This window comes from Blennius ocellaris (assembly GCF_963422515.1).
Source record: "Blennius ocellaris genome assembly, chromosome: 22".
Classification (NCBI taxonomy): Eukaryota; Metazoa; Chordata; class Actinopteri; order Blenniiformes; family Blenniidae; genus Blennius; species Blennius ocellaris.
The window spans coordinates 8,991,189-9,010,956 of record NC_137671.1 but is presented as its reverse complement, the minus strand read 5'-3'; the positions used below and the strand labels follow the sequence as shown (position 1 = coordinate 9,010,956).

At 42.5% G+C, this 19,768-nt stretch overlaps 1 protein-coding gene across 1 annotated transcript; it reads left to right on the top strand.

Moving 5' to 3' along the window:
* The first annotated feature begins 1,270 nt into the window (after nucleotides 1-1,270).
* Nucleotides 1,271-13,589, top strand: tmem168a (transmembrane protein 168a). The gene is made up of 6 exons (XM_080517994.1): nucleotides 1,271-1,308; nucleotides 2,522-3,470; nucleotides 3,597-3,872; nucleotides 5,615-5,757; nucleotides 9,611-9,888; nucleotides 11,912-13,589. The coding sequence occupies exons 2-6, from the start codon at nucleotides 2,619-2,621 to the stop codon at nucleotides 12,460-12,462; spliced, it is 2,100 nt and encodes a 699-aa protein (XP_080374120.1). The 5' UTR covers nucleotides 1,271-1,308; nucleotides 2,522-2,618; the 3' UTR covers nucleotides 12,463-13,589.
* Nucleotides 13,590-19,768: the final 6,179 nt, after the last annotated feature.

Here is a 19,768-nt window from a genome sequence, read left to right as displayed (position 1 = left end):
CAGAAAAGAGACAAACAAACTCGTCATCAGATCCATCAACCTAAGGGGGCATGAACTGTAGCTCATGAGGTGCAATTTCTTTTTATACTATATTTATGGATATTTTATGTGCTGTCATGATTTTGTTTGCTACTGCTAACGTATCTCGCTGCCATAAAGATTTACAGTGTGCAAATCTCATACACATAAGTTGTGAATGGTATGTCTGTTAGTATGAGAAAGAAATGTGACAAAAATGATTAATTTGTGCAGAGACAGAGTACATTTTCCAACCTCCACAAGAACAGCATCCCGCTTCTGAACTAAGTATCTCACTTTTCCATTGGGACGCTCCCAGTTTGACATATTCAGATGAATTCCCACCTTCCATTACCTACACACTACTTAAAAACACAGAACAATGGTGTATTTATGCAACTGGAACACATTCCCAGCAGAGTGTTCAAGAAACAACCATACACATCAGCCACAGAAAATTCTGGCGATAAATTCAAACAATATTGTCATCACCTGCGTAAACCTCATGTGGATAAAATGATGCAGGTGAAGTTAATATATAAAGAAACATTGCTACTTTGCTTTTAGAGAAATACAAACTTGGTAGCCAACTATTTAAAGTATTGATATAATTTCGTTATAAATGTGATGGGTCAATAAATGTTTATTTGTGTGTTTGTTATATGAATGCCACAAGGCATTCACATATTGTGATTCAAATATTTATTATTATTATTATTATTATTATTATTATTATTATTATTATTATTATTATTATTATTATTATTATTATTGTTATTATTATGACTTGTTTATCAGTGTAGATATTACTACTACATATAAAAACCCCAAAATTGGACAATTTGACACACTGCACTTTTTAAATGTTGGTCACTGTTCCCTTGTGTACAATATATATTGTTGATTCTTTCCAACACTAACATAATCTCTGATATATTTCCAGTCAGTGGCAACATTATTATGCAAGAATGTTAAATACTTTCTGTGTTATCTTGCTTTTATATTTTTGTTAATGTTGGTGTTCAATAATTATTATTATTCACATTCTTTTGCTACTCATTTTTTACTGTCCACTTGCTATTGCAACATTTACCCACCGTCCTGTGACATCATTAAAATATCAGATCGAGAGAAAATGAATGAATCCTCATTAAAAAAAAGAAAAATACTTTTCAAATCGCATTCATTATGGCGGAACAGGAAAAAGCGAATGCCGCGTATTTTGACATACGGGAGTACCCGTAGTGGAGACCCCGGAAGTACAGTTGCTGTCATCCTAACAACCAACATGTAAGCAACAATTTGATAAAAACTCGGTTTTTAAAGTTATTTTGACATTTTAACCCTCTTTGCATTTGCACAAAAGCTACTTTTGGTGTGTCGTGAAGCTCTAGACACTACATAGAAACGATAGTTGTCTCACCGTGGACGGAGAAAGAGGGCAAAGTTGTAGCTTCGGTGCCACATCGTCACTTTCTGACAGCAGGCCTGCAGGAACTATCTTGTCTTATTTATAAATTATGCATACGAATTCATGCGTTTGCCTTGACTGATCTGCTTGATGTCTTGTCAGTGACTGAAAGAGAAAGAATCAACTTATAAGTTATACTGAGTCCAAGTTATCCACTGTCGATATAGAGTCGTGTAAATAACTATAGATCTCCTATAATATATTATTATTATGCCTGAAATAATCTCTCTCCCACAGCTCATGTCAGTGAAACGAACTTAATGACTTCTGGAATTAGCTATTGATAGGGAAAAAAGCCTCTTCTGTGTAAGAAAACCAAAACACACCAACCAAATAACACACCTGTACATATTATATCTTTGTTTTTGGATAATCCATCGTTGACAACTTATCTTTTAGTTTGTTTTTGTTGGGGTTTTTTTGTCAGTGTATTGGGGGTCTGGTTTTCGTTTTGATTCATGACTACCTGTACAAGCATTTCTTGACAAAAGTTGAAGTTGTTGATCACTTCTTCAGTTATTTTGCTTGTTTTAAATACAAGTGTGTCATCTTAACATTGATTCATTGTCTTTGGAGAGTAAACTAAAAGTAGAGCCAGTTTACATGTTTGCACAATGTCCCAGTTTTTCCCTTGAGTCTGTATTTTTATGCTTTGTGGTTGTTAAAATACTGCAGTATGAATGACTTTAGACCAAACACATTTTAGTTCAGGGGCCACATACATTGCCATTTAATCTTAAGTGGGCCGGACTGGTAAAATAGTAGTGCTATAATAGCTTTTAAATTTGAACTTTAAAGTTGTTAGCTCATGAAGCTGTCTGTATTTCCACAAAAATCAATCAATTACTTTCAAAAATCACTACAATCTTAACATAAAGCCAATATTATTGGAATATTCTCCATAGAAATTTGTTTAAAATATCTCTGTTTTCTTTGACATTTTTACCATTTGTTTGGTGGTTCGAAGGGCCAGATTGGAGATTGGTTTTGTTCCAAATATATAAGTTCAGACTTGTGTTTTTTTGTTCCCAGGGGTTGATTAAGAGGCATGTCATCAAGAGGCAATGTCCTCACACTGAAAACTACAGCAAGGTAGCTGGTGGAAAGTTGCTTTCAAGTCGTGGAAAAGATGATTGAGGAGTCAGCCATGGATCGGGAGGAGGAAGAAGAGGAGCTGACGGTTGAGGCGCCAAAGGAGGTGGACTTGTTTACATCAGTGCGATGCTTGGGCTACCTGTCCAGCGTCAATCTCCTCGTGGCAGTATGCGTCGGCATGTACGTGCGCTGGGAAGTGACGAGCGAACCTATGATTTTAGTCATCTTCATCCTGGGCCTCTTCGTCCTGGGAATCGCCAGCATCCTCCATTACTACTTTGCCATGGAGAAGGCCAGCCTGAGCTTGTTTCACTTGTGGTTTGGCTTTCTGCTCGGCCTCCTGTGCTTCCTCAACAGCCCCGCTTTGGACTCAAATGTCAAAGAAGTGGTCGCCAACTATCTCCTTCTCGCCAGTGTGGTCATGAAGGCAGTGTGGGCCCTCACCGAGCGAATATGCAGGTCCGTCTCTTACAAGCCCACTTTGCTTAAATCAGCGGAGTTCCTGGAGCTCCTGGGATTTGGCATTGCCAGCACCGCCATGCTTATTCACAAGTCAGTGGCCATAATTGGCTTGGTCGTGGCACTCGGGACACTCATCGTGGACTTGAGAATGAAATCCGTCCTCGCTCTGCCAAACCTCATCTGCTTCGCACTGGTCACCTCTCTGGTGTTTTTCCAGGCCTTAACCATTACAGCCAACCCTTATGCCTTGGGCTGCTACCTGGGCAGGTTACTCTGTGAGCCTGTGCTGGACGTGTATTTCAGCGGGCTTGGGCCCAGTGAGCGCTGGATGCCCCTGCTCTCTCTGGGGAAGGTGTGGAGGAGGCTGTCACTGTTTCCTCTCAGTGGGATTGAGCTGGCCTTCTTTGTCTTGGCTGCCTTAAAGGTAATGTTCTGCATTCTGTCAAAAATGACCGTATCAATCAAAAATGTCGCCATTTCCGAAGTTTGTTGACATTGATTCCACTTTTGGAGATTGTTTTTAATGGTGTGTTTCACATACGTTTTCTAGCTCGGCAGCTTGGACTTGTGGTACCTGGTGATCCCAGGCTTCTGTCTGTTTGGCCTTTTCTGGTCCATCTGCCACGTCGTCCTGCTTATCACACTTTGGGGCTTCCACAACAAGTTGAGCGAGTGCCAGAAGACGTGGCGGGCCCAGCGGTCCAGTACCCGGAGTCTGGACCAAGTGATGGCCTCCAGAGGCATCCGACACTTCTGCCTCATCTCCGAACGCCTGATGTTCTTCAGTCTGGTGTCAACTGTGATATTGGCTGCTGTTTCCTGGCAGGTGAGGCCCGTCAGAAAATCTTATGAGAAAGCATATATTACTATATTATACAGTATATTTACTGTGCAAAGCAGTTTAGAATATAATTCACGTTTATTTTTGTAAAAGCCACAGTCAGGAGACAAATAATAGCACAGCCGTGTCCCATACATCTATACAAGAAAAGACTCACTCAGCAGGTGAAGACTTTCGTCGAACACCTCGTGTGTGTGTGTAGTACAAATGTGGAGTCGGGTGTTGCTCCCAGAATTGAGTCTCTTCTTCTCTCATGTGGAACCAATTTAATTAGCACTTTAATATCCCTATCTACTTGCATAAAGAGCAGCAATAACTTATTTAGCCTTATTAGAGGTTTACCTTGTAAGTGTCTCATGGGCCGGAGTCCTAATTTGGAATCTGCACATTGTTGATATCAGTTGCAAAATTGCAGGTGTTTGTCTTCTCCTGATTCTGAGCTTGTGCGCTACTCTTTGATCCCTTTCAGAGTGGTATCCGATGCAATTGTCATGCAAACTTGCACACAGTTTGTGACCTCGGCAATAAATCAAACCCCCGAGTCGTGTTCTGAAAGGTGTCGATTCAACTTAAATGTTTGTAGGCCTTAACGTATGGTGCTTGTCTATATGTCTAAAGTCTTTGTGGAAAAGTGCAAAAAGGTGGCCTGAGTGAAAAAAGAAAAGATTTTTTGTGAACTGTGATAAGAGTAACTTCTCAATTCATTCAATGCATTCAGTTTTTGAATGCATTGACGTTAAGTGCAGAGCTGCTCATGAGCATCGCCGACTCCCACAGCTTGAGCCTCACTCATGCAAATCAATTCTAAGCCTGGGAGAACCACTACAAGATTACCTTATATTCTAAAGACCCACGTCACACTGTATTGTAATGGGTCCCTGTATCATACTGTCTTCCAGGTCGTGGAGAACATACCTCCGTAAATTCAACCACTGCATATTTCAATGAAAGTAACATAAAAGCACATGCCAGAATTTTCCACTGAGTGTGCTCGAAGCAATTCGCCATGCAATTATGAATGTGGATCATGAGATATGATGCTCTGTTGTGAAATCTGACTTTTTGTTTGAAATGGCGTTTTCTTTTTCTTTTTTCAATGCACTAAAAAGCGGGAATAATTTTGCCTCACAATTTCCTATCGAAGCTTCAAAGCATGTAGATTTGTGATCCGTTAACTCATTTCGAAAGCTATTTATGTACCGTTCGTCTGCATCTGCAACCAAGAGTGACATGGAGAGGTCTATTCCCATATGAACTAATGTAAATGATGCATTTTTATCAGTTGTCACGGTATCATTTGAACCACTTGCTCGTATCCTATCCAGCGCTAAAGGGATCAGCACAGTCAGGCTGCCCTGGAGCTCAATGAGTTAAAATTTAGAATAAAGGAATGTCAAGTAGACAAAAAGAGAGCAGAATTACTGCGCTCAACCAACACACTTAAAATTACAGGCTCATACGCTGCTGTAATTATGCTGTTTTGGATTGATACTTATGATGTATGTGGGGGTTTTTTTTTTTTGGGGGGGGGGGTTCTGCAGCCTCGCACAGTATTTTGTCTCCCATTTAGTGAGTTCTTGTCATGTTTTGTCCTGAGATAACAGCAAGTGTCAGTCCCAGATTGTGTAAGTGTCTTGGTGCGTGTCAACACCAATTAAGTGAGTGTGATTACCTTGGTACGAGCTGAAAGTGGTGAATGAAAGTCACTCTTGATTCTTCATTTGCAGCCCTCCAACGGCTTCTTTCTCAGCGCCCTCCTGGTGGTGCTGCCCTTGGAGTCTCTCACCCACGGCTTATTCCACGAGCTGGGCAGCTGCCTGGGGGGGACATGTGTTGGCTACGCGCTGGTCATACCCACCAGCTTCTGCAGGTATTTGAGAATATTAATATACAAATTGATAGGACTCTTCTTCTTTTTTTTTTATTAATAGATTGTGTATAGGCAATGATTGTACTAATTGGTAAACTGTTGAACTGTAAAACAAAGAAATATACTCATATTTTGGGAGGAAATGAGTTATACATGCTTTGTCTTATGCCAATCAATAATCCTGATGTTTCTCATATTATAAGTTATTTTTCTTGAAAAGAGTTTGGATCCATTGGTAATAAAATTTAGACTTCTTGTGCTATTGAAACACTTTAAAGCTAAAATAATCTATAATGTCTGAAACTGCAAAGCTGTATTGATACTATAAACACAATTTCACAAATGTTTGTTAATACATCAGGGAGCAGTCAATCTGTTTGTTGTTCTGAAGATTTTGTGTGAAAAATTGAACGCAAAAAAAAAAAAAAAAGATCTTATGCTGAAACAAAACACATCCTCCTTTCCCCTGCATGGTTCCTGCTGCTGCGCACCCTCTAAAGCTCTCCGGTGGCTTTGAAAATCATAGTAAAATAAAAAACAAAGCGAAAACTGTCCTCATAAAAGTACTGGTCGTAATGATATCACAAAGAAAATGGTTCACATTTGGCTGGATCAGAGCTCGGAGATTTAAAGAGGCCCTCATTCTAACTGCATTGTCATCGATTAAATGGGAATGCACCAAAGCATCCAGAGCCTCATTCAGATCGACAATATTATTTGTGCGAGATGCCCTTATTTTGTAATGTTGCGGATTTAAATGGGACGACCTTTCCTCCATTTTTTCACCTGTGTGTCTTTTAATAGAAAGATATAAACACAGTCCTGTTTGGGACTATGAGGTGACATTTTTAACCACCGAGTTTCCACTAGAAACAACCTCATCATGGAATATAGCTCACATCATGTTCAACATTGAAACAAAAGAGCAAAATTTACAATCTATTGGAAAACAACAACTAGAATTAGAGGATGACATGAAAACAAGTCATCACAGTTGTCTCAAAGATTACCCACAAAATGTTCTTAGTCAGTTAAATTTCAATAACATTCAGAGAAATGTAGTTTGTTTCCTGCACAGCAAACAGAAATCAGTTCTACATACTCATCGCTGTGTAGTATGCTGAAGGAGTGTATGGAAGTAATGTAGAGGTGGTACAGCCTACCCAGTATCCCGAGTCAAAGCGTCTCACAGCCTTGCTGGGGTGCGTAAACACAATCACTCTTTTGAACTCTCTCCTCAGTTAACACAAAACCAACTGCGTAAATAGGCCAATAACTATGCATAAACATGCTGCTAATGTTTGGGCCCTTAAGGGATCGTTGCAGGTCTCCCTGCGCTGCATACTAAGTTTTCAGCTGGAGCCGTTAGCTGCTGCTGCAGCTGCTGCCTTGCTCGCTCAGTCGACCGAACATTTTCTGAAATCTCTCAGTTCGTTTTGAAGACGCCGACATGCGCTAACTCCTCCAAAACGGCTCGTCAGACATTTTGAAATCAGGCTTCGGGGTAGAGAGTTCATCACTCTGATGACGTTGTCTATTTAACCATTTAGCCGGCAGGCGCTTTGGCATTCAGAGGGAATCCCAGCCTCAGTAGTGTTCAACTCTCCAGGTGATTCGGGATACGGGCTGGTGTCGCGTCGGCGCGCTGAGCGCTCTGTATGCTCGGCGGTGTGCGCATGATCCATAGGGAAAGAGTGAGAGCATGATGAGAATGCAGCAGTGTATAATGGGCTGTTTGATGGCTGCACAGATCGTGTTTTCACAATGACAAGATCCCCCAGGGGAGATTAGAGAGATAGGGGTGAAAAAGGGGGAGGCATGCGGGGTAAAACCAGGAGAGGAAAAACACAAGGAGGACGAATGGGGTTGTAAACACTGAGCCAAGGCGGTGATAAAAGCAAAAGAGGACAGTGAGAGCAAAGGGAAAGGAGGAATTGTGAAAGAGAGGAAGGAAGGACGGTGCTTAGAGAGATCTGTGGGGAGGAGGACAGGATTTTTTTTTTTTTTTTTTTTTCAGGATGAAAGAGGAAGTGTCAGGGGGGGGGACGTGGCAGGAATTTCAAACTATGAGCCTTCGCTTCTCCGAGCGCCATGAGATCTGAAAAGATTAGAGGGGTTTAGGGGACTGGTGAGCTCACAGAGTCATGCACATGTTGCAGCGTGACATTTTGTGACCAGGTCTCGTCGACTACCTCGCTCAAGCGAAATTAGTTTGAATGTAAAGAGTGCATTTTACCACTTGAGCACTCGCAAAACACTTTCACGCACTCACAGCGAGGGCTGCAATACAAACGTCCATCATTTGGAGCGACCTGGAGTGTCATGTCTTTCCCAAATACACATTTGAAAAGAAGACCCACTCCACCAGCTGAGCCACAGCCACCCGCAAGACAGAAAATTGCCGCCACCCAGCCCCGGACAAGTAATTGCCATTTATCATGTCTGCTCACCAAAAGAAGTGGGAACATTTCGGGCTGTCCCAGATGAAAGATGACAGGAATCTTTCATCATGGCTTCAAAAACATAGATGTTGCGTCACACAGTGGCCCGAGATTCACAGACCGAAGACGTCAGGAATGCAGGATGTCCCTCACACCGCTTCTCACAGCGACTTACCATCCAAAAGAAATGACACAACTATTAAAGCCACACCCGAATGAAGAATGCGCCCCTCCTCTTCTGGCCATTGCTCTTGGAGGTTGTTATAAGTTTATTATATTTGCAGTAACACTATCCAGTGCAAATATTTGGGCAAATATCTATACAAACAGTTAAAAGTAAATTCTCCTGACTTTAAAATATCTAAAAACAATACTTAAAATGTGACACATTTAATGAACTCCGAAAGGATTAACAAGATTTTTCTTTGCCATTTGCACAAATAAACTGACAATTTAGGCACATATGAATCGTTGTGCATGGCTTCCTTGGAACTAAAAAACAGAAAACACTGGGGGAAACAATTATTTAAGAGAAGAAGACGCTCTACAAGAGTGATAAAGAAATAAATACAAAGGAAAAAGAAGACCGAACGCTGCAGTGAGGGGATGAGGGGAGCGTCACGCTCATGTTTTCAGACCTAAATCAAAACAACAACAACAACAAAAAATAATAAAACCCCAAAAGACAGTCAAAAACTAGGTGGACATGAATATGACTGGTGTCTGAGTGTGGAGCAACAGTGTATGCTGACGTCTCAAGAAGTGAATATTTTGTCACCTGTGAATTACATTCAGCTTAGAGATGAAGTTAAAAAAAAAAAAAATGAACAGCTCCACAGAAGAGCCTCGACTCTGTGTGTGTGTTTGTGCCCCCTTGTGTTATTAATCCACTTGTTTCAATCAGGCAGAGCTTTTCGCCTCATGCATCCTCACCCACTTTTCTCAAATCACTTTGTCCTCAGCTATCTTTAACCTCAGTTTCCACTCTTGGTTCTTGTCGCTCTGCTGTCTTCTCTAAACTCACTTTTTTTTTTTTTTAATCCCCGGTTATTTTCTGACTTGTCTTTTTATTCTTGATTCCCTTTCTCATCCCCGAGGCTAATGTCACATCCCACGGCAGTGATCCTGCACTCCAACTCCTTCCATCTCCTCTTATCCACTCCTGTCTGTCTCCTCTCTCCCTGGTGATGGAGACAGCTCCTCCTCCCCAGCATGTCAATCCATCAAGTTCTCACTCTGAAGCGCGGGGGGGGAGGGGGGGAGGAAAAAAAACAACTACTTCTCACACATTCGTCGCTCACTTGCTTGTGGCCCATCTTCTTTATCCACTGCCGCTACTGACAAGTCTCACCTCTGAGCAGATGAAGAAGACAAACATCAAGGTTTCCCTCACTCTTGTCTCTCTGGTCCAGCTCCGGCGGGCAGCCCGCCCTCTTACCGCCCGAGCAGGTGCAGCAGATGAACCTGCGCTCCACGGGGATGCTGAACAGCATGCAGCGCCTCTTCTCCCACCACATGATCCAGACGTTCGGCTGCGACTACTCCACGAGCGGCGTGACCATGGAGGCCGCGCAGACCAAGCTGCGCAGCTTCCTGGAGCTCCGCACGGCCGACGGGCCGCGGCACGACACCTACCTGATCTTCTACAGCGGGCACACGCACGAAGGCTCCGGAGCGTGGGCTCTGGCCGGTAAGAGACGCACCAAGACATGTCGCGCCTTTCTTAGCAACATGTAACCAACTCTTCAGGTCTGATCGGTCAAAGCCACCGTTGTCATCTTTTATTGGGATTTCTGAAGGAAGCAGCTGGTAGTGCAGAGATCAGCACTTTATTTATTTATTTATTTTTTTTAGGTTTGACATAATACAGGACCTGATTAGGTCTTTGGTCACTGAGTTGCATGTCTGTTTTTTGTAAATTCGTCAAAAAGCATGGCGAGTTGATGGAGGGGATATGAATAAACCTACTATTTTAATAGAGGCTGCAACTATCGCCCACAGAAACATAGAGAATATGATAAGAATAAAATCTGCAGTTCCTCTGTCCATGAAAAAGACACAATCTCCACTTCATCAAAATATATTTTCACTAACAGTGGAGCTGATCGTCAACTGCATTGACATTATGCTGGATAAAAGGACTGTTAAAGCCTGAGTGGAGCAAATTCCTCTCAAATCTGAAATTGAAATGACAAAAAAGTGCAACTGTAATGCAGGCAGAGGTGAGAACTCCTGCAGCGTTGATAATGTACTATAATCGTATGCAGCAGATCGCAAAACGCTGCTTTTCTTCTTTCATACGTGTTAATAATGTATTTAGCCATTGAGAGCAAATTGCTTTTGCGATAGACCTGTGGTGTAAAACGAGATTTCCATTTATTTTGGCAGTCTCAGGCATCTGTGTCTTTTTACCCCATTTCTTTTTCAACATCAAATGGATGACATTTGCAACCTTCAGTGCTCAAAGATGTCTTTAGATGCGTCACAAGTTAGATATCAGTTTTATCTCTTCAAAGCCCGTGAGTACTTATCACATCTAAACACTTGGTAATTACCAAGGACTCGAATCAGAGGAGCAACACAACAACAATTCAGCACAGAAGTGGAATTGACTGCTGAGCTGTTGTGTCGGACAGCGTTCGGCGGATATTGTATTCCAGCCGCAAACTCATTTGCATGACAGTTTGATTTCCATTCCTTTCATTCCTCCTTTCTCTCAGTCAATCGGGCTGATTTGCACAGATCAGACGGGGGAAACAAAAAAAAAAAAAAAGAGTTAAAAATTGCTGTGAAGGACTCGGCGACCAAGTTTTGGTTCCAGTGGAGACGATTCTGTGAAAGTTGCAGACAGTCGGCTGTGACACGAGCGCTCCTTCAATAGAAATGAGAATCACAGCAGGTTAACACGGTGTCAGCTCCGGCTCTTCTGCTCAGAGATTACTCGATGTATTATCTCTGTGTGCTGCTGCAAACAACAAGAAGAAGAAGATGAAGAAGAAGAAAAATCCCTGCTGGAGTGATAATCACTTCCCTGAGTCACCACCGCGAAGGGTCGTTTTCAGTCTGCATTCAGTAGGTAATTGTGAACATTGTTTTGAAAAAGTGGGTGGTCGTTTCGGCAGCAAACACAATTGGAAATAGTTCCAATTTTTTATTTAATTTTTTTGACTTATGATAGTTCATAATTGGAAGTATTGTTTTCATTGCAACAGAGACTGTTAGTCACAATAGATTGAAGCAAACAAGATCAGTTCGAGATGTGTGCATGTGGATAAGGCTCAGTTTCCTATTCAAATAGAAACCATTCCTCTGTAAAAGGTGCTCATTTACTCATTTCTACTGTCGTCTTATGTTTTCCGACAATGACGTCTGATGTTGTTGAAACTAAAATAGTAGCTCATCTCCAGTCTTTGTAGTTTCCTGCTGCCCTCCCGAAAACAGGGTCTTTATGCAGTTTCTGTGGTTGTGATGACAGTTGTCCGGCAGGAGTGCAGCCCTGCAAGTAGGAATTGACAGTTTCTGACTACTGAAAAGCAAAATCTGACCATCAACAGCCTCGTGTCTCGTTGAAATGTCCTTGAGCTTAACTCTGAGCTGATAGTGGCTTCAGAAACAACACTATGACAACATGGTGAAGTCAGTGGCTAAATCCAGATCATTTAAGTCTTTTTTTGTTTCCATCCAACATCCGCTCCCTGTTCAACTTGCTGTAGGAGGTGAGCGTCTCCAGCTGGCTCAGCTGCTGGAGCTGTGGAAAGAGAAGAACGCCGGCCACTGTTCCCGCCTCATCCTCGTCCTGGATACCGAGCACTCCCTCCCCTGGGTCAAGGAGGTCCGCAAGATGGAGGGCGTCTACGTGGCGGTGCAGGCGGCCGAGCTGTCGGCCGCCTGCGTCGACCCCGGGGCCGGGGACGCCCCGCTGCTGGGGGACTTTACGTCCCAATGGGTGGAGTTCAACTGCAACCCCGACTGCGACACGCAGTGGTCGGAGAGAGGGAGGACGGTGACGGCCGTCTACGGCGTGTCCAAGCGCTGGAGCGACTACACGCTGCACCTCCCCACCGGAACCGACGTGGCCAAACACTGGCAGACCCACTTTCCCAAGGCCACGTATCCCATAGTGCACGTGTCCAACTGGTGCTGCAGCCTCAACCTGTTTTGGCTGTGCAGGGTGTGTCTGCGCTGCTTCCGGAGGTGTAAAATGTCCTGGTTCCCTCCGGCTGTGTTGGACACGGGGCAGGGCATCAAACTGGTGCATTCCTAAACCTCACGAAACAATGGACGCTATCTTGCTGTAGTTTGGATTGTAGAGTTTGCTGATGTTTACAACAGATATATATATATATATATATATATGTATCCTCTAAAATGCAGAAAATTCTAGGTAAAATGAGAAATAATCAAGACCTCATTAAGTGTATTCTTGCATGATTGACATACTGACTCCATAGTATGAATTATAATTTGGATTACCGGATAAATAATGAGAATTCAGCATAGATTGGAGATGCACAGAAAGGGACAGATTAAGATCAAATAAGGGCGCATTGTATTAAATATATTGAAATATTATTTTGATTGCTCGTAGTCTTAAAAAACCTTCTTTAGGAAATGTTTTTTTTTTATTTTTGTATGGGTTTCTTTTTTTTTTTTTATGGCAACATTTTACTTATAGCAGTGCCTTAGATGGGTTTCGGATCAAGTTGGATGGGGGATGCTTTATTCTTTCTAAGTATTGACTATACGCCTGCCTTGCCTCTATTTATATTCCGAGGATTTAGCTGGCGCCCGTACTTAAATTGTGCGAGCCGGAGGGATGGCTCTGTCATCCTAAAGCCTTTCGACGGGATGGACAGAATGACTGCGTCGGGGCTGAACTCGGCGACCCCCTCTGATTATGGGAAAGTCTAAGCGCTCGCAAAGCATTCAGATATGCACATATTTCTGCACTGAAGGAGGAGGTACGCGTTTGGCTGTGAGAGCGCATATCATCGCCCGGGAGCTCGTCCCGTTTGTTTACACTAATTAATTCAAGCCGAATTCATCTGGCCCGTACTAACGCCGTACATTTGATTCTCCACACTGTTTGTCTTGGCCACGATTTGAAACAGTGGCTCGCCATGCAAAGCAGCAATTCATTACAAAGCTGTCTGCACTTTGTGTTTGTGCACGGAAGCTAAACGTCATCGGTTGATCACCTTTTGCTTGATGTTGTGCATCTTTCTCATACGTACAACCCTGAACTCTCACATGGACTGTTTCCTTTAAGACTCTTTATGATGTTTCCGAAGAGGTCAAGTTTCATTACTAATATTATTATTATTATTATTTAACCCTCATGTGCCTCACTGGTTTCAATCAGAATAAAACAATTCAACCATTTTCTTTCAAGAGATTGTGAAATTTGACTTTTTCTTTTGAACTCCTTTTTTATTGTTCCTTTAATATTTTGGTCTTTTTCTTCAGACCTACTTTCATCTCCTGCTCATTTGCTCACAGCACGGCCGTCTGCATAGGCATTAAATAAACACAGATTCTGCTCAGTGGAAACGCTGAGATAGTTCGGCAAATATTAGGACTGCAAGCGGTCGAGAGAGGGTAGAAGGGGGGAAAAAAAACGAAACAATACATGACATGCTATCTCTGAGGGATTTGCTCACTGAGCTTTCACCTCCATTAAGTCCCAGTGGTCGACTGGACGTGTTCAAGGTGCTGCTGGGTATTTCGCAGGTCTCGGAGTGCGTGGCTCCGGCCTGGCTCGTGCGCGAATGGGTGCTGCTCGGCACGAAATACAGCTCTGGGAGTCCTTGAAAAGACAAAGGCTGATGTTGGAAGCGTTTCATCCATGAAAAAAAAAAAAAGAAAAGGAGAGTAGGGGAGAAAAGAGGCATTACCTAAAGCAAACTCTCACTACTCCCAGGTTGCTGTCCTTACGTGCTCTATAAATATCAAACCATTTGGCAGGTAGAAGCAATCGCTTGAGTCTTCAGAGTTGCAATTAGTGGTAAAGACGCATTAAAAAAAAAAAAAGCCCACGTTGTGTGAGAGTTGTTTTCATCGCTGTCGTCTGCTGTAGCTAAGGTCAGGGGAGTCGTGTATATGGTGGCAATCATTTATGAGAATATTAGATTAGGGGTCGGATTCATCTCCTAAACTGGATTAAATCATAAAACAGCCACTGAGGCCAGTGTGGATGTGCTGAGTCAGAGCAACATTGTGCACGCTCTCAAAGACACATACACAGACACACACACACACACACACACACACACACAGACAGGCACACACACGTGCAGATGCATCAGCACACGACTTTACTGGCTCTCTCTGTTCCCGGTTCTCTGCAGCTGAGTCTCTCGTCTGTGGGTAATTACTGCCTGTCATGAAGTGTTACCTTGTACCACAGGCACAGAGATTTGCCTGATGCTCGCCTGCTATCTATTTGAGGAAGTAAATGTGCTTTTTAGATCCCAAGTTGAATCTCCGCACGGAGACTGAAGGAATAAACACAACAGCTGTTTGTGTCTTATTCAAACCCTTCTGGATGCACAGTTGGGAGTGAAATTATCTCTTTTTTTTCCCCTTTAATACTTTTATCCACTTTTAACCACATTTTCAGTCAATTTGTTAGATTTTTAACCATGTGTTTGCTCATTATTATCTTGGAAGGCGCCTCTGCAGGGAAGACTTGGCAAGTAATGAGTTTCAAAGCTGAAAACAAGCCTGGAACCTGAAGTTCCTCCATCACTTCACAACTCTGTCATCCACAGCCAGAATGAAAGAATGCCTTTTCATACTTTTTTTTTTTTTTTTGGTGGGAGAAGAAAATTGACAACTTTTTTGGGATGGCTCTTGGCCAGCTAACTGTGGCTCACGCTGTGTCGGACATTGAAATGCCAAAGCTGTTATCGCAAAATTACAGGGGCGTCTAGTGGGCGTTCGACTGTGCAACACTCCCCACTTTGCAGATAATCATTTGGATCAAGATACTCAAATCTTCTGTATCTAAAAAGCTTTTTTTTTTTTTTACCAGTGTATGTTCTCTCAAAACCATGTGGTCATTTTTAATATGTTAATACACTATTTGGCAGACGCTTAAATGGCAGCTGGCTGTAGCTTAATATTTACCATACACATGTGACAGTGATATCAATCTTCTAATCGTATTTGGCAGGAAACTGAGCGAACATATTTTGAGAATTTTTTTTCGTTCTTTATTTATTTATTTATTTTTAAACCAGGATGACAGTTTTTCCATAGCAGCAACAAACCGCTATAACTAGGAGGCAAAAGTTTTGATCCAACTTGGAAGTCAGTCTCGAGATAAGAATGTCGACTACGAATGTATAGATCGTCGAAATTCAAAGACGGGAGATGTGAGGAGATTATCCATGGTACATGGATTGGAGTTACTCTGGGCAAGGATTTACGAGCTGATGCCGAAGTGAGGGTGGGGTGAAGCCGACCTTGAGGCCTTGGTTATTACACATATGCCTCTTGGTGAAGTGGAGGTCAAGATTATGGAAGGATAAAGGAATTAAGTGTATTTTGCGTGGGCGGGTATCTAGGCTGCCTTTGTCCCTCTTGTTATCTTGGCCCTGTTCTCACACGAGCCCGTTGGAATCTGAATGAGATCGGAATCCCTAACGTGGAAGAAATGAAAGGCCTGTGACAGCTGTTGACATGATATGAAGCATAAAAAGAGCTTTTTCCCGCTGTGCCACGAGACGAGATTGTTGATTTCAAACCTATCCCTTAATCAAAGTGAACCGCGCTGGATATTGGCTCTTGTAAGCAGCCAAATATACTTAGTATGAGCCAGATGATGCCGATACGCTTGATTCAATTAAAAGTGTAAATCGGAGGCTAACAAGACTGTCAGCACTCTGTGTGGGATCGGAGGTTCGGTAATTAGCTCTGTTGTCACAGCCGGGTTGAGATGGGACAGGGCGAGGCTGAGCTCGGCGAGTGAAACAGATGAGTTTCCAAGTCGGATCCTCACATCTGGCGGGCCAGATGTTGACGAATGTCAACTTTGGTTGACATTAAAAGAGACAAAGTTGAATTCACAGTTATATAAAAGATCGCGGAAAGCTTCACCTGTAAAAATGTTGTAATGTTTATTTTAGTAGTTCACCTCAAAGCAATTTACATTACTCTTTCTTCTTATTTCCTTTTTTTAAACTCACACTAGTCTTATTACCATGACCTGAGAAGCACACCTTTGAAAATTGCTTCTTAATTCAAATATTTGATCAACCAATGAGAGAACGGCAACCAGATGCTTTGGAAATTGTTAAAATAGCTAAAAAAAAGCCAGCTGAAGTTCAAACTGTGCATCACAATAGGAAAGAATCGATATGGCATGCATGTTGGTTCCAGATAGGCTGGTGTGACAGTTTCAGACACAGCTGATCTGCTGGGATTTCATCCACATTTCCATGTGAAAAAGGGAAAATATCCAGTGGCTTTGAGGCCAGACGAGAAAGACCACTGTGGTTGGAGGTTACAGGAGGGCAACAGGAACCCAAATAACCCCTCGTTTTATACCTGGTACACGCTCACTTGCTACAGCAGCTGAAGATCGCGTCAGGTGTTATTAAACAAACAAAAATGTCTGAAATATCTCCAGCATTTTGATGAATGCACTTTATGCAACAACAAAGATCTACGCCAATTCAGAAAACAAAAAGTGGACCAAGAGAAAGGAGTTAAATTAGGGTTTTGTTTTTTTTGTTGAATTATAGATATTAAAAGATTAATTTATTGTTATTTACCAACCATTTTCTTTTTTTAAGTCATAGCCATGCTTAAGAAACAAATGTGCTTGAGAAATACACATTCAAACATCAAAGTAAAATGTAAAATGCATAAATTGTGACATTGTTATCGAGGGAAATAATTCCTGCTTTAAAAAAAAAAAAAATACAACTAATTCTCACTGACTGATTTCAAATGAATATGCAGTTAACCTATAACAATAAAAGTCAGATGCAGAGATCTCCAAACAATCTAAACCTACAGTAGCGTCACCAGAAAATTTTCAAAGGTGGCTTGAACTAGCTTTAACGGTGAGATTTATTAAACACAAATGTGTCAAGCCTAACCTTAAAAGTAGAGGCTGTGTCATCCTCCGTAACCAAAAATGGGAGCTGGTTCCACATGAGAGGAGCCTGATAGGTGAAAGCTCTGCTTCCCATTCTACTTTGAGAAAACCTAGGAACCTAGGAGAGCAAAGTGTACAGTTATGATTATATAGGATTAACAGTTCTTAAACATACGATGGAGCCTGGTTGTTAACAGCTTTGTCATTTAAAATGATTTTAAAACATAACAGTAGCTCAGCTCCAACATGTTACTGATTTTAGAGACATTAAATAAATATAAATTACAGTCTTTTATGTCTTTAAGAAAAGCTTCGAGTTTGACACGCTGATCAGTATCATCTGATTTCTGAGAGAACTTGAGTTGTGTATCATCTGAATGGAAGTTAATGGAGTGTTTCATGATGATATTTCCCAATATAAATTGCAGTGAGTACCATTATCAATAAAATGCATCTTAGATCCTGGGCAATCCTCCTAAAATCCACAATAAAGTCCACCATGTGAGTGCAGACTGTACATTACCTCAGCTCATAAACACTGCAGAAACATAGCATGATTCACACACTGTATACTAGACCACCACAATAAATTTGTGTAGTATTTTGTGGAAGGCTATATGTGCTGTAATGGTCGAAACATTTGAATTCATTGCTTGTTGGCCCGAGGTCACACACTTGGCTGTATGCATGCTGCAATATATTACTGCAAAACTGTACATACAGCTGTATACTAATGGGCGCAGGGTAGACGGGACTGTGCAGTTCTTAAATAACTTAACGAGGTCTTGACTCGGACAAAATAGTGTTTCTGCCTTGAAGTCGTCTCCCCAGCTAACGCAGTGCTGATGCATGACTCACCAAAGCCTGCTGCTGCGATCCTCAGCCTGTCTGACTGCCAGCAAATGGGGTATGGAACCGCACTTGGGGTCTCTTCTCAAGCATGACATAACAGCGCATCCAGGCACTGACTGGAGACGTGCCTGTTTACACCCTGCAACAAGCAGTCAGCAGGCTTTAAGCACAGCTCCGGCATTAAGAAAGGTTGGGTTGAAGGGGGATTAAGGGACGGCTGCTTCACAAGATGATAGATTTACAAGAGGTCTTTTGCTCTCCAGCATGTTTATCATCGGTTTTGTTTACCTCTGCTCTCATATGCAACAGCTTGTCTACTGCAGGAGTGTGAGTGTGCATGTAGTTTTTTTTTTTGTGTGTGTGTCTTTACTCTCTATCCATTCAGCACAAGAGATGTTCCGAATTTATTCCATGACCTTTCCCCAGAGGCAGAGAAAATCCTCAAGGAGATTATTGTAGAACTTTTTTGAATAAGGGAAATCCTTATGAGGGAAAAAAAAAAAAAGCCACATTAGAATCAGAATTATGTACAAATATGTCTGAGGCATTATTGATGAGTATACCATGACCTGGTCTTACAGCATCTGCGTGTGTGTGTGTGTGTGTGTGTGTGTGTGTGTGTGTGTGTGTGTGTGTGTGTGTGTGTGTGTGTGTGTGTGTGTGTGTGTGTGTGTGTGTGTGTGTGTGTGTGTGTGTGTGTGTGTGTGTATAATGTCAGCAAAAACCCCAGGGGGTCCAGCAGGAGCTCGTTTGATTGCAGCCTCACAGCTGGCTCACGATGTTAGTGAGCCGGGCTGTGAGAGAGAGAGAGAGAGAGAGAGAGAGACATTTGGGGAATGGGAAGAAATGATGACCTGATAAATGGAGGGGAAAGACAGCTTGTCTGGTTTCAGCTCTTACATGAACCAGCCCCCACAAAAAAAGTATTAAAGGAAGAGCAATGTGGGGGGAAATCAGAGAGAATGGCTGAAAAAAAAAAACAAAAGAAGAGACAAACCATTGAGGGAAAAGAATAGACAGAGGGGTAAACGTTTAAGGGCAGGTGTACCGACGGCAGAGTGAACCTGGGGGGAGGGAAACGTATACCGACCTGTCCTTCAGTGATCAAACACACTCATATACGCTCGGGGGTTATGCCACAGCCTGCATTTCTGCACATGCGTTCCTCTCGCACAGACGTGCACGCCGCCACAAAGACCTTGTTTTTTTTTGCACAAACAGACGGGAATGTCAAGGTTTACTGTGGGATTTACAGGCAGGCTGAAGCCCTCACTCAGTTAAACCGCTGCGGTCAGAGCCCCATGCTGCTGGGCAATTGGGCAACGGCATGGAATAGCCTAATTTAGAGGCTGGATGACTGTGAGGCCTGAAACAGTGGGGAGGAAAGATAGAATGAGAGAGATTCCTGGGGGATAGGTGTTTCAATGTGAAAAATAGATTGTTGACAAGAACCGAATAGATGAGATCGTACAGGAGGCAGGAGGAAGAACAAAATATCCAAACACACAATGCCATTGAGGGCTGCTGTCATCTGTCGTCGGGCGCAGTGTGGGAACACTCCACAGTCATCTGTTTTGGCTGGAGTGTGGCTGCTGGGGGGAGAGAGAGAGAG